The following is a 14,776-nucleotide window of genomic DNA, read 5'->3' as shown; positions in this document are numbered from 1 at the left end:
CCACCCTGTTTACGACCGGATCCTTTCGTCCCTCGCTTTGTTCCCACGCTCCCTTGCTTCTTTTTTTTCTCTCCCCCTGCATTGTCCTGTGCCCTCAGGTTAGAGGTTCTCTCTGTTTCCTCCTCTTAAAGCCTGGAAACAGAGGAGGAGGAGGACGAGAAGAGGGAGAGGGAGAGAGGAGGCCTGTCCGTCTGCCTCCTTCGGCCTGGCTGGCTAACCGGTCTGAACTGGTTCTGACATAGGTGAACCAGAGACGTGTCCTCTTTCGCCTCTGGACAAAAAAGAAACCACGGTGGCATTCCATCCAAAGTCAGCAGGTACCGGGGACAGTGTGCATCCATGTGTGTGTCTGTATGTGCACGTGTGTGTGTGTGCGTGTGTGCCTGTCTCCCAAGACCTTTGAGGCCTGGACCATTGCCAAGTTCATCTGTTAATGGACAGCTACGAGGAGAGCTGCCCCATCCCCCCTTCTTTTCCCTCCTCTCTCCAGCAGCCATGCCTGCTCACGACCCCCCCTTAACCTCCCCAACCCCCAGCCAGGCCTGCCCAGATACAGGCCCTCACTCTCCCTCTCCCTCTCCCTCCTCCTCCTCCATTCCCTTTCTCTCCCTTCCCCTGAAAGCTATATCATTCCCTTTCTCCTCCTCCTCCTCCTCCTCCTCCTCCTCCTGCCCGCTGCCCCCCCAACACTCTGTGCTTCTCCTATTCAAGATAAACAGAGTGCTTCAAGTTCAGGGGACACCCTGGGACCCTTTAACAAAGCCATCTATCATGCTGTCTGCCTGAGACTCCTTTGGCCATAGCGGACTCTGCTGCTGCTGCTGCTGCTGCTGCTGCTGCTACGTCTCTCAATCTGTGTGTGTGTGTGTGTGTGTGTGTGTGTGTGAACATACACAGGCTGGACACAGACCAGCCATCAAGCCTGCTAACCCTCACTAGCTACTTGCTCTAGCTGATCCAGAGCTGGACAATTTCCCCATTGTGTTCATGGCCCCTCCTGGCCCCTCCAAGACCAGAGCAAAGACAGACCCCCACCACCACCACCACCACCACCACCACCACCACCAACTCTCCTCTGCCAATGCATCCCCTCCCCTCCTCCTCCAGTTAAAGCGAGACAAACGCGCAACACGAAGGAATGCCACGGAGTGGAGAACAGCGCACACGCGTAGGCCACTTTCTCTCCACACCTCGGAGACGGACTCCGCTGACCCCTCTCCGGTTCCCCTGAAGTCAAACTGCGGGACGATTAACCAAACTGTCAACAGCTTAATAGTCTGGGAATAAGAGACTGACAGCAGGCCTAGGAGCTGTGTGTAAACACTATGGAGATTATGAATGGTACACAAGAGAGACAGAAAGAGAGAAGCTCTTTTCATACATGGATCCTGAAACATTTATGGCTTCAGTTATGTAGGGAGATATTCTATGGAAATATTCTGCGGCAGGTGTTTTCCCAAGTGTTGTGGTATTCATGTATTATTTTCTGCTCATTACAGATGGCAGCGATGTTGAAAAAGCACAAGGGCTGAACAATTTAAAAGGTTATCAAAACTGCATTATGGCTGAGTGCAATCTAAAATCGCAGCAGATGAAATTTATTGATAAAGGAAAAGAAACAGCATCATTATGTAGTGCTGCAGAGATGCCCTCACCTACAAATCTTGTTTCCAGATGTAAGACAACATGTTTGAATGGTACGGACCCCCAACAAATGTCACATCATCCTGATTTTCTTTTTTTGTTGTTGATTTTTTTTCGATTAAATATTTGACAAAATAATCGCAATATGATGTTTTTTCCCATGTTGTGCCGTCTTTAAATGCAACAAGTAGGAAAATAAGGACAGAGAAGAAGAGCACGGTGACCTGTCACACAGGTCAACTAAACAATGGAAACTTTTTAAAGTGATACACAAAGCAGGGCCCCAGCTTAACTTTTTCATTTCATAATTTAGGTGCACCTAATAATACATTTTAATGTAATTTAAACAGGAATAAAAGTGCAAATACATGTTTCTCTTTATGTATTTCTTCATCACAGTACAAGCAACAACAAATGGGGAATAATCTCAAGGGTTTAAAAAAAACTGCTAAATTGTGAAAATGTTTAGTTGCACTTGTATGTGCAACCAAAAGTAGTCGCACCACGGAGCCGTCTAAAGTCAGTTAAAAGCTAAAGCTAAAGTGAATGCACTGCAATTAAACAGCCCGACAATTCCTACATTGATGAAGGTTGCAATGTGTTGTGGTCATCTTGGAGGCTGTAGTTTGTGGTGCTGTTGATCCATTTTGCACTATACTACCAATAGTTTGTCCTCCAACTTTATGTCAATGACAGTGGACTAGCTGCGGAGTGTATTTTGCAATTAAATGACAATAAATATCATTTTAATGTTGTGCAACAGTACCTGGTTCGGTATGTGGAGATGTTTTCCAGCTCAATGCCACTGCTCCTGTGGTTTTATCCTTTTTCATTCATTATTTATTTTACATTTCTTTAAATTAAACATGATTTGATTAAACATCTTTTGTCACTGTTGCTTTGCTTCCACTCAACCTGCAATGGAAGATTTCCAGAAATGATACAAACTCTTGAAGTGTCTTAAATAAAGAAACATTTACACCTTCTTCTCCCACATATTGCTGACAGTGAGGACTGCAGGAATATTTATTTAAGGGCCAAGACAGTTTCCTGGCTAACAATCGTGACACCACAATCTCACTCCTGGCATCAGGAAGGGACCGGCACTCACATCACGGTCACACAAACACTCACACACATTTTCTTTCTCTCCTCACTCCCTCTCTTCCTCCTCTTTCGGCTTGTCCTCATGTCTCAACCCCCAAAAGCCCAGCAGCTGCTGTCCTCTCCCGCCTGCAGGAGAGGGGGACTGGCCTGCCGGTTTTAGAGCGCTAAATTATCCATTAGATGTTATCAAGTTGTAGCAGGGCGATGCCATTCTGCTAGGAGCCATCAATCTTTCATAAGTCCCAGGCACGGCGTGCGTTAGGATGCACTATCAGAACCTCCCCACCACTCCCCGCTCACCGCCCGCCCCATCCCACTCACCCAATCGCACGCAAACTTGGACATGTACACACAGTCAGGCGAACATCCACGCACACAGTCAACAAATACACATGCTGACATAAATGCAGCCAGGTACACGCTCTTGCACTCAAGCTCCTGCAGAAACAAGCTGGTTTGAGGAACATCCAGCTCTACATTTCTTGCCTTGCGTCTTTCATCCCCCCCTCTCTAGGTCACCCCGCTCTCCTCCTTAAACAAAACTAACATTTTGAGCCAAGCATCAAAATTCACGCTGCCTAAACCGTGTTTCACTGCCCCTCACACCACCTTCCCTCGCATGCTCTCCCTTTTTTCTCTCTCTCTCCCTCCCTCTCTCGCTCCCTCTCTCCCTCTGCTTCTTGCCGTGGCCTGGCAGGCAAGCAGGGCAGACATGTTCAGAATGCGCTCCGGTAATGGGCTAATCAAAAATGCAAAACAATTGGCAATTACCGCGCGGGGCCCTAATGGTCATTAGAATTTACAACAAGGTAATGAACTGAGAGTCAGCTCAGTCCATGCATATTCATAAAGCAATCAGGCCTTTGAAGATTAAAGAAGCGCTTCAAATTTAAATGAGGGCGCCAGCATGTTATCAGTGAGATTCAGCCTGCAAAAGTAAAGGGTGCCTGGGACAGGAGTGTGCATTCATGAGTGTGCGTATGCGTGTGTGTCTGCGTGCGATGAGGGCTGGGGGTCAGTTTGGCGTGGGGGATGGAGGTGTAAGTATGTGTGTGTGTGCATGCATCCTTGCATAAATGATGGCGGTGTGTGGCGTCCGACAGCCGTGCCAACTCGTGCCTGCATGCTTTTGTGCAATCTACAGCGCACCAGTAGCTCTGTATTATCGCCTAAAGTGATTCTAATAACCAAATTAACACTCTCTTAAAAATGAATGAGAGCCCTATCTTCTGATCATCGTTTAAAAGACGTGGGATTTGAATCTAAGATCAAATGTACAGTTAACTTGAGCTATTAGGGGGGAATGAGCTTTTGAACACAGAGCCCTCCGAGGAATACAGCAACCTATTAGTATACATTTATGAAAAAGTGCAGCAGCAGACATGTTCTCTCACACACACACACACACACCCTGCACACACAAACAGAGGACTGTGAGTTTTCACAAGTGCAACGTCAGACACAGGGCCCCTCTCCGTCCTGTATCTCTCCGCTTGAGATAAGGCTGGCGAGACTCAGCTGTAGACGACCACCCAGCCACATACAAAAGGTACAAATAGACTCGCACACGCCCATTGACATGCACATTCTGACAGGCCAAGCCCAGGGCTGGGACCTGCAGAGGGGCAGATAGTGGTGGAAGACAGATAGTGACCAGGATCAGTGGGTTCAGACTAACATGACGTTCTCTTGGTTGTGGCTCTCCCATGGCCTCATTATCACCGTGTGTGTGAGAAAGACAAAGCAATGGTCCGTCAGCACCAAAGCCTTAAACGCTGCAGTCACAATAGGAAGAGCTCCTGGATTGAGCTGACACACCGAGTAGTGATACGGGATGTGATAACGCAATCAAGACTCTCCAAGACGCAAAATAAGAAAATCTGGCTCAGTTTCAATCAGTGACCTACATGAGGACTTGCAGGAAAAAGGTTCATTTTTAAGAAAAAATTAAAATAACCTCCGTTCTCAAACCACTTCCTAAAATACCACCTCTGTCCTTTTTGCTCGAGCGGCAGCTGTATCAAAGACACTTTTTCTTCTCTGTTTCTGTTCTGTCTAAAAATAAAGTCATTAACCTGCAGGTGGTGAAGCCGGCGGCTGGCGTGACAGGCCCTGACGCTGTCAGATGACCCCTGACCCTGTGATACGACTGCCTGCCACGCTATTGACAGGACAGAGGCAGGACACGCTTATTTCTGAGGATACTTTTTCATCCGGCGTGACGCGGCTGTGGACAAACAAGGTTGTTTCTGTCGTATAGCTGCGTTTGACAGTAGGTAGAGGGGATAGAAAGAGGCAGCAAATGTGTGTGGGTGTGTGTGTGTGTATTTGTGTGTGTCTTCTGGCTTGCTCTGCAGCCAAAATCAGTGAGAGTGAGAATGAGTTCGAGAGTGGATGTTGGAAGCCTTTAAGAGGTGCAGACACACTAATGTAGCCAAAACTTAGAGTTTCCAGTCCCTCGAGACAAACTACTGGAGCGATGCGTGGAGAGAGAGTACGAGCGAGAGAGGGAGTAAAAGAGATAGAGAGACATAGAGAAAGGGAAAGGAGAGAGAGAGAGAAAGAGGGAGAGGGTGCTGAAATAAGAATCATATGTTTCTGACAGATCTCGTCGACTCACAACACATCACGGCGCCCTCTTCCACAACACATTTATTACAGACAAAACACAGGTTCACAGGAGGGGGTTTACACTGTACATATGTGTGTCAGTGTGTGTGTGTGTGTGTGTATGTGTGTGTAAAGGCAGGAGGGGGAGGCATTGTTGTGTTCATAAAACAGGTGTGTGTCTGTGTACATTTGTGGGAGGGTAAATGGGTGGGTGCATGCATTTGTGTGAGCCTCTCTTTACATGTGTGTGTGCATCTGTGTGTGTGTGTCCGTGTGTGTGTGTGCATACTTGAACTAGCCTCCACCTGAATGGCCTGAGGCTGTGGTACCGGGGCTGTTAGAAGACAAACAGAGACACAGGAAGCCCAAGCCAGCAGCCCTGAGGACAGCACATACACACACACACCCACACACAAATCTAAACTTGAACACACACACACACACACACACACACACACTCCTGCTGTCAGTCACACACATAGCAGCCACCTCACCATAAGTCCTGCTTCCTAAACCCACAAAACGTTGCTTTAACACACAGATACACCTCCTCTACCTCCCTCTTTTACACTTTTACACTTTTACACACACACACACACACACATTTAGGGCCCAGCCCGTCCCTCAGGCCCTGCGCTGTGTGCCAAGTCTGGCCTGGCATGGTCCACAGAGGGGTGTCCTCAGGCGAAGCTTGCCAAGTCAAAGACCCTTTCATGTTCAGCCTGCACGCCCAGAGTAGTAAAGCTTTAACAAACAGCCTGACACACACATACACACACACACACACTCCTTCTCTCACACACACATATGCGGAAAAGCTATAAACAGTTTAAAGTGCTCCAAACCACACTCACGTGCACACATATGCACATACATTAGTTTAACACCGCATCCACGCTGGAGATGTAAACATCCACTAGACTTCAGCACTTGAACGCAGCCAGAGCCACTAACACTCAATCCAACAACAAAGGCTGACGAATCTCCGCCGACAACATTTGTGGGTGTTTAGAGCTTGGCTTCGGAATACAAAAATGTCCTCTATGAAAAATTCATCCTAAAAACCATTCCTGTTCACCTTCATTAAAACTTAGTGGAGCCCACATCCAAAAATAGGAGCGATTTTATCGGAGCCCAGAGCGACTGTAGGATCAAATTAGAGTCAGTTCCTGCAGACAATGGAGTGCTTATGGTGAAAATATTAGCTGGTGTCCAATAATTACAATAGCATGCATCTGTGCCTTTTCACTATCAATTAAAGTGATCACCGAAACAAAGGCGCGCGCCACATGTGCGCTTGCAAGCGACCCATATGCGCGCACTAACACACTGGCCACAGGAAAGAGATATTACTACCAAGGAAGGAGCCCCCCCCCCACCAACGCCACACACACACACACACACACACACGCACACTCCATGCACTGCCCAGCCCCCCAGTTCAGATACCCAGTGTGCATACGTGTGTGCTTATGAAGGGGGTGGGCGGGGGTCTGGTGGTTTGGAGAAAGGTGGCACGGTGCCAATACGGAGCCTGCTAAATACCTTTGTCTCCACAACACACAGGGACAAACAGGACGGGCAAGCTGCTGCGGGATGACGTGCTACAGCCACAGAGAGGTGTAAGGAGAAATACGGCTCCCGTCGTTAGAATGTTTTCCTCCTCATAAAGAAAAAGGGGCGAAAGGTGGCTGCCATAATTAACTCAGTATCGATTCAGAGTCCAGGTTACAATAGAGGCAGGAGTGTGGGATGGTGGTTGATTTGAGCGGCTACAATGGCCTCATTAACACACATGGGCTACTCCGGTGCTAATGCTGGGATGGATAAATACAGGACACGGTAATGTAGCAGAATGTGGTACAACACTCATAAAATGTAGAGAGGAAAAATACTAATTATGGTATATAGGACATGACAGAGCCTATAGTGTGGCTGTGTGTCCTAAATCATAACAATGAAAAGCATCTTGCTCCAATTACACAAAGTAGGAAGACCAAACAATCATTTATTGCCCTGATTACAACCACATTTAGTCGCTGGAACAATGAGTGTAAATAAAAACTGTATGTCTGCTTAATGGCAGAATACAGTTTTACACTTAGTTTGTGTGAGAAACCGTCATCTGCTCTTTTTCTGGGCCATCCATAATCTGGAGACAAGCTCCGGTGTCCCTATGCATATCTTAAATTGTTTATCATGCAAATGATGGCACGCAGGCTGCTCTGCCCTCTCCTAACGGCCCAGAGCTCCAGACTGCAGACCCCAGCCCCAGCTGCAGCCGTGAGACTCCCAGACGGCCTCAGCTGTCCCAAAGACGGAGGCCGAGAGGCACAGCCTCATCTCCAGCTCTGGGTGTATTACAGACAATTGCCCCCACCGTCCCCCCACCCCCCTCCAAGTTCAACCATCCTGGGTCTCCTTGAATCCAGCAGCTTCTTTCCTAAACCTACAGCCCGAACTCCTGTCTGTACGAGCTGCTGTCCACACAGAAATCAATCTGCGCTGACTGACATTTCATGAGGAGGGAGGGGAGTGGCGGGGTCGCATTCATTCGAGTGTATGCGGTGCAGCATGGTGTTCTTTAAGGGTGTAACATATAAGACACTGTCCCCGGGAATAAACTGGACATGCCGGCACAGCAGAGATGCAGCGTGTGAGGACAGTATGTATTGAGATGCCTCATCTCAGTGTCAGCCTCTAACAGAGCAGGGTGAGAGAACATGGCAGCTAGCATATGGGGTACGGGGTGGCGCGCTGGCACTGCCAGTCTGGATCCATCAATCTTGGGCACAGAAAACAGAGGTGGAGGAGAAGGGGGGCTTTCATGCACATGTGACTGATGTGTGGTGTATCCTGCACAGTGGCTGCCTCTTCTGTTCTACCCAATAATCTGTTTTTGCTTTTCTTTATCTGTAATCTCGACCTCACACACTTATTCACAAGTGAGATGTTATCAGAGGGTTATAACACCGTCAGATGAGGTGTCACAACCAGCCGCGACCTCTCTCCACATAAAAACCAGATTAGAGCCTGACTGTTATACAATGCCAAGACACATAAGGCCGATAAATAAAGCTCCGAGTGACCTTATGATATCATGTGAACTCCGCTGCATGATGATCTAAATGAGCAAAGAAAAGCATGTTCGAACAGCTGACAAGGCCAAGAGGCATGTTGGATGTGCGCGTGGGTGTGTGTGTGGGAGGATGCGTGTGCTTGTGTGTGTGTGTGTGTGTGTGTGTGGCAGATGTTTAACAAACTGCACACTAATGAACAGTGGTGGTCATTCTGTGTGACACTGCGCCGACGAGCTAGCAGCAGATAACAGTGGTCCCTTTACAATGACATCTGCAGAGCTGCAACGCTCACTAACACAGTACAGCGGTGCACATTATTGAGTACTGCTCTCCGCGCGTTTAGCCTGAATTGGCTTCAAATTAAATCACAACTGCTCCGACAATCAGCCCAATCTGGCACACGCTATCGGAACTGTTAAAGGAAATGAATAAACATTCGAATAGGCTGGTCAGAATCAAACCCCTCTGTAGATGCAGTCATGAGGGAGCCACGCTTGTTTGCACAGCGACTCCAGTCTCATTTAGCCCCGGTGGACAAACAACAAACCAGCCGCCGTAAGAAGTTCTTAATTACTCAAATCAAGGAAAACACTGACAATTAGTGGCTGTAGGCTTCCTCAAATAAACGCTTCTTCCTTGACAGTCGAGCGTAATTACATTCTTCTCTATCTCTTTTTAATTTTAGCATGAGAGTGAGCCTTCGCAGGCGCATATTTGAGGGAAGGAGAGATATGGCAGCGTAATAAGCCAGGGAGGGATAGAGATACATCTCTCACCACCACATGAGAGAGAATGTGGAGGCCACAGGATCTGAGCACATCTGTGATGCAGCAACAAACCAGAAGAAATCCATCTCTCCCCCTCTCTCTCTCGCTTTCTCTCTCTTTCTTTCTTTCATAATGAGTTTCTTTGTCTGTCTCCGTGTGTGTCTTTTTCACTATCTGCAAATGTTTCCTTTTCTCACAACCGTTTTCAGGACGGCTCGGCTTCATGTGGGTTCGTGGCTCAGCTGAGGGAGATTCACAGCTCCTAAATGCAGCGGCAGATATTTCACACGTTATGCAGATTGGATGCGTCCCTATTACCAGAAGCAGAAGGGAGAAAATCTGAGACAGCGTTTGTCCCTTTTTGAAATCAACTCTCTACGAACCTCAGCATAGCGTGACCCCCTGCACACCTTTAGGCCTTAAAGACTCTCCTCCCACTTTTTTCTCTTTCCTGCTCATTTATTTACTTGTGCGTGGCAGCCATTTTAAGCTCCCCCTGTGTTTACCTGTGATATTCTCCTGCTTGGGGATTATTCCTCGCAAGGGCGCAGATAAACAATCCTCATCCTGGGGCGACACCTGAATGGCCACCTCCACAGGGTGGTACACCCTCCGCGGGTGCTGATGGTGGGTCCGCGAGTGCGAGGAGGACGTGGAGAGGGGCGAGGCGAGCGGGGAGGACGGCGGCCTGTCCAGGGGTTTGTCCGTACAGAGGCTCCCGTGGCACTGCCTCCGTTTGTGTTCAATGAACAGCAGGATGTCAGCCAGGGGGAAGCGGGAGTGGCACTGGCCGCAGGTCAGCAGGTCCGGGTCCCCTTTTAGGGGCTCACCCTGAGCCACTCCCAGCCTGGGGGAGTCCTGAGAGTCTTCTTCTGGTAAAACACCTGACAGCGGCTCAGCTGGACGGGGAGACAAGAGAGAGGACTGTGAGTTATAGTGTAGTGACAGGTGGAGCTGGTAAACAAATGTGTCAGGAGAGGCTCACACTGCTGCAATGTATGCAGACATCTGTAGGAATAAGGTCAGGTTGTAAAATGTGTATAAAGTATTTTTAGAAAAGGAAGAAAGAAGGAGCACACAGACTGCTTCGATAAGGACTGACACGTTCAGCTTGCAGGCAGCAGCCAAACGATTAAGTTGCTTGACCCTCTTTATTGTGCTGCCAATCTCGCTTTTTTAATGAACCTAACACCTCTGAGAATCAAAAAATAGATTCTAATTTGAGTTCAAGATGATTGGACCCCATTTCGTTAAAAGTGCTGGGATCTCGTGAACCAAGGTTAGACATTGAGGGGTTGGATGTGGAGTAGGTCCCTGAAGTACCGACAGAGAGGGAGAGAGAAGAGAGAGAGAGAGAGAGAGAGAGAGAGAGAAGAGAGAGAGAGAGCATTTTAAAAGAAGTAATCTAGCCACACGGTAAACGACATTGGGCGCCCCGACTGGGATGTTGAGATAAGATGTGATGAATTCTTGCCGCCGGTTCAACCTTTAATTCCGTGTCGGGTCAGACGAGAAGGTGGTGAGGGACTATGCAAGATAGGCCCTGTTACCTGTATGTTCGACTGCATTAAAGATGAGGGAATTCACTCCCTATTTTGCTGGAGCTTATCTTAACCAGCTTATGCCATGGACATAGGCGAGGTGTGTGAGGCTGGGTTAGGTGGAAAGATTTTCTTCAAACCAAATAATCTCATTTTGATGCCACGCAAGAGTGATGTGAATAACTTTGAAAACTAAAATATAATCCTTTTTTTTCAGACATCTGACTGCGCCAGAATTTAAAGTGGTTTAGGTCAGAGTTTCCCACCGGGCTACAGCAGCCGGTCTGTTTCACTATCAGGGAAATCATCAGGCCTCCTCTTTTACTGTTGTGGACTATTATGACTCCCTGTTAAAACCAACACAATCACTGAAAAAAGTCAAAGAGGAGATTTTGAAGGCGCACCATGTAGTTTTGGAGAAGACATTCAAACTCAGAATTTTAATATTTACAATATTACGAACTCAGAAATATTTATTGTTTTCTTTAACTGAATAAACAAGTTGTTCTCAGAGGAAAATAAGGTCCCAGAACACTGTTTGAAGCTAGAAAGGTGGCAGGGTCCGCCATCATAAACAAAGTAAAACAGTATGAAACTGTGTTGTCCTTTAAGGCCAGTTTGTTTATTCAGTCATGAAAACAAAGAGCGTTTGTTTATTTAGTTTGTTTAGGCATAAAAAAATAGCCAGTGAAGATCTCATAGTGCACCTTTAAGATAATGTATGGAGCATGTAGGTAAACCTCCTCTGGGGCTGCATAAATATGTAATGACGCATACCTTTCTTACATGTTAACTTATTTTCGGCCCCAAAACTAAATGTTGCAGGGTGTGTGGTATTTTATTGTTCAAATTAATAGTAGGAATATATTAAAGCATCATTATCACGTCAAACTAAATGTAGCTGAACTCAAAGGATGTGGGTCAGATCCAAAAATAGACGTTATATAGGCTAAATGAAACCTCTGTCTCTCTGTTGTAGTTTTATTCATGTATATATTTGTAAATTGTTCAATGCAAACGGGCCTTTACAGCAACTTATGTCTGCATTCTCTTTGAATATTTCTCCTCCTTTACAAACCACACACGAGCCTCACAAGCAACATAACACACAAAATCACTTATTTCTGCAGAAACGATCCTGTGCGTGCGCTTGGTCAAGCAGCACAGGGATAAAGTGGATCAAGTTCAAGTTCATAAGCGGCTACGGGACCACAATCGTAGTGCGCCCCCCACTGACAAACCTTTTGACAATTACCCGACAAATGAAGGCATACATGTTGCGAGAGCGTAATTGCTTTCAGGCCGACTGGAAACAGCACGCAGAGACACATTTACCACAAAAATAGTTATGGACAAAAGAAAAACACTGGCTCCTATAATCGCCGCTTTGAACTTCAATTACAAGAATCTATGTGGCGTTTGGAGACGTCTCCGCGCTCGCTGACGTGCGTGAGGGTGTATTGATAACGCAGTTCCTGCTGTTATCAGACGGACGCTGCATGGGAAATAATTCTCCTGCCGAGCATGAACGTATCTGCACGGAGCGGAAATCATATCGTGCAATCTGCAATCAATGCCCCGCATTTTTATCACACACACGCGCGTAAAACGACTTTCCTGGTTTCCTCTCGAACAGTTGTAAAAACAGTATCGCGCACGGAGTTTCCCGTGGACCACAGTTGTAAAAACAGTATCGCGCACGGAGTTTCCCGTGGATTCGCATAAAACACGCAGCCTGTACACGACAAATATCTCTCTGATAATAAGTGTGTTTAAAAACTGGCTGGGAGGAATGTGTGCCACAGAGACCGTGCTCCTCCTCGGGAACGCACACGAGGTCTCTGCGCTGTGGACAAGTGTGGATGTAAACACCACTTCCCCGTGTCCAAACCAGCTCAAGCCCCTCTGTAAATACATCCTACCGACAAAAAACACAAGAGTGTGAGGGGTTGTAGTGGAGAAGCTTTGCGCGCTACACCTGAAAACTTATCAGGCAGCGGCGGCGGCAGCAGCGGTAGTCTGCCCGGGCTGCCGTCATGTAGCCAAAGGTCTCTGGCCATAAAGCCCATGCATGCCCTTTAATGGCGAAAGAAACCTTGAAGGCTGCGTTATACAACACGTTAGCCAGCACAAGTTGAAGCTTTCTGTCACGTTGTTTCAAAACTTCCACCAAACAGCATCCTGGAATCAATTAACACACAACGAGCAGCAGTCTTGGATGATATGTTCGCTTTTTGTCGTTTCACTCAGGACAGCGGCGGCTCCGTACGCGGCCGCGTTATCCCTACCTATCCGAATTCCCCAAGGAAGTTGCCCTACACGGCTTGGACACAAGAAGTGGCTCGCTGAGAGACACAAGCAGCTGAACTGACTCAAAATGCGATTCATCTTTCCACTTACGCGAAAACTCCCGTTTGCTCAAGTGCTGGGGTTTGCCTTGCTTGCGGCGAGACATGTTGGTTCAGTGGCGGCTCTTCAGCTGAGTTCACATTGGGAAATCCGTTCCTACAAGGTAGACTCCAAATGAAATATCTTCATTGATGCGTCTGACATCCAAATAGGAAAAAGAAAAAAAAAGGAAGGAGGTAAAAAAAAAAAAAAAAACGAGCTGCGGATCATACAGAAGGTGAGGCGTAGCGCGCTGCGGGCTGTGCGGACCTCTTCATGACTTTTTCGCAAAGAGAGAGTGATGGGGGTACGACGGAGCCCCCCTGAGCTGCAAGTTCAAGTGCGGACGTGACGTTCCTGCGAACTTGAACGTCAGGAGATGGACGGACTGAGACATACAAAACATGGGCAGGGCGAAACCGGCCAGTGGGAGGGGGACAAGCCATAATAAAAACCAATGGACACTCATTATGGACTACCTATGGAAGGGAGCGGGGAGGGGGGGAGAGGAGAGAGGGAGAGACCCCGAAGACACCAATGGACAGAGGGCACCGAGGGGGCTGGGCCAAGAGAGAGAGAGAGAGAGAGAGAGAGAGAGAGAGAGAGAGAGAGACCTGAGTTATCCAAGGAAGTGGAGGAAAGCGCATGAGGCGAGGAGCGTCATGTAGCGGGGATGAGGTGGAGGATAAACCCAGCTTTACTGCTCCATTCATATTTATTGGAGTTTATTTTCAGGCTGATTTGAATATGCAGTGATTATGTAAATGTGCGGTGTCGACTGGAGGTTGTATTTTTAACACTGCGATGAAATAAAGTGCCTTTATTCTATCATAACAGTTTCTACCTCAACTTACAGTTTATTGTGAAGACGGTGTTTATTTTGTTTCACTTGGGAAGTTCAAGCTTTCTGTCAGGGGCCGAGGAGGAAGAACTGCTCATGAGGTTTCCCCTGTGTGTCTCCATGTGGGCTGCAGAGTGGACATACTGAAAGTTTCCCGGGCCGACTGATCGATTTACTACTTTGTATTAAAATACTCTAGTTGGCAGCCAATCGACTAATCGATTCATCGTGGCAGCTCTAGAGTAATGAGTACTCTCACAATGAATACTATGATTTGTAATAAGCGCTTGATAACGTGGCCTGTAAGCAAGCTTGGGGAGTAACGGGAAACATGTAACGGGATTACATAATTAGGATACAAGGAAGGGGTCACTGTAGCAGTAACAGTAAATATGGGGATTAGTAACGGGATTACAATTTTAAAATAATGATACTCTGTACTCGTGCACATGCGCACACATGACAACAGCAGAATACACACTTGTCATTAAGATGAAATAAAAAACTTCCTATAGCCTATATATTTATTTTCTCTCGTCTTTACGTGCATCTGTTTGGTGTAGAGGTAATCCAAAAGTAACGGAGAGTAATCACGTTACATTACTTTAATATTGCGATAGCTGGATTACGTTACTAACATTTCCTAACAGTAAATTAGTAACTGTATCGGAATACATTTTTAAAGTAGCCTGTCTGTAAGAAGTACACTGACAACAGGTCCTGTACTGATTACTGTAATGACAGGAATTGTAAAGAGCACGTGGAAAATTAAGGCCAAGATGGCAAATATGTACACCA

General features: G+C 47.1%; 1 protein-coding gene across 1 annotated transcript in view; it reads right to left on the bottom strand.

Moving 5' to 3' along the window:
* The window catches only part of LOC140999946 (B-cell lymphoma/leukemia 11A-like), a 34,437-nt gene extending 21,233 nt beyond the window's left edge, over window positions 1-13,204 (bottom strand). Inside the window, exons 1-2 of the mRNA XM_073470543.1 lie at window positions 13,150-13,204; window positions 9,715-10,107 (exon numbers count right to left, since the gene is read on the bottom strand). Coding sequence (XP_073326644.1) covers window positions 9,715-10,107; window positions 13,150-13,204 — 448 coding nt within the window. The remainder of the gene's footprint in view (window positions 1-9,714; window positions 10,108-13,149) is intronic.
* Window positions 13,205-14,776: the final 1,572 nt, after the last annotated feature.

This window comes from Pagrus major, chromosome 1 (assembly GCF_040436345.1).
Source record: "Pagrus major chromosome 1, Pma_NU_1.0".
In the NCBI taxonomy this organism is placed as follows: domain Eukaryota; kingdom Metazoa; phylum Chordata; class Actinopteri; order Spariformes; family Sparidae; genus Pagrus; species Pagrus major.
The sequence above is the reverse complement of the archived record's forward strand: the minus strand, read 5'-3'. Positions and strand labels throughout refer to the sequence as shown.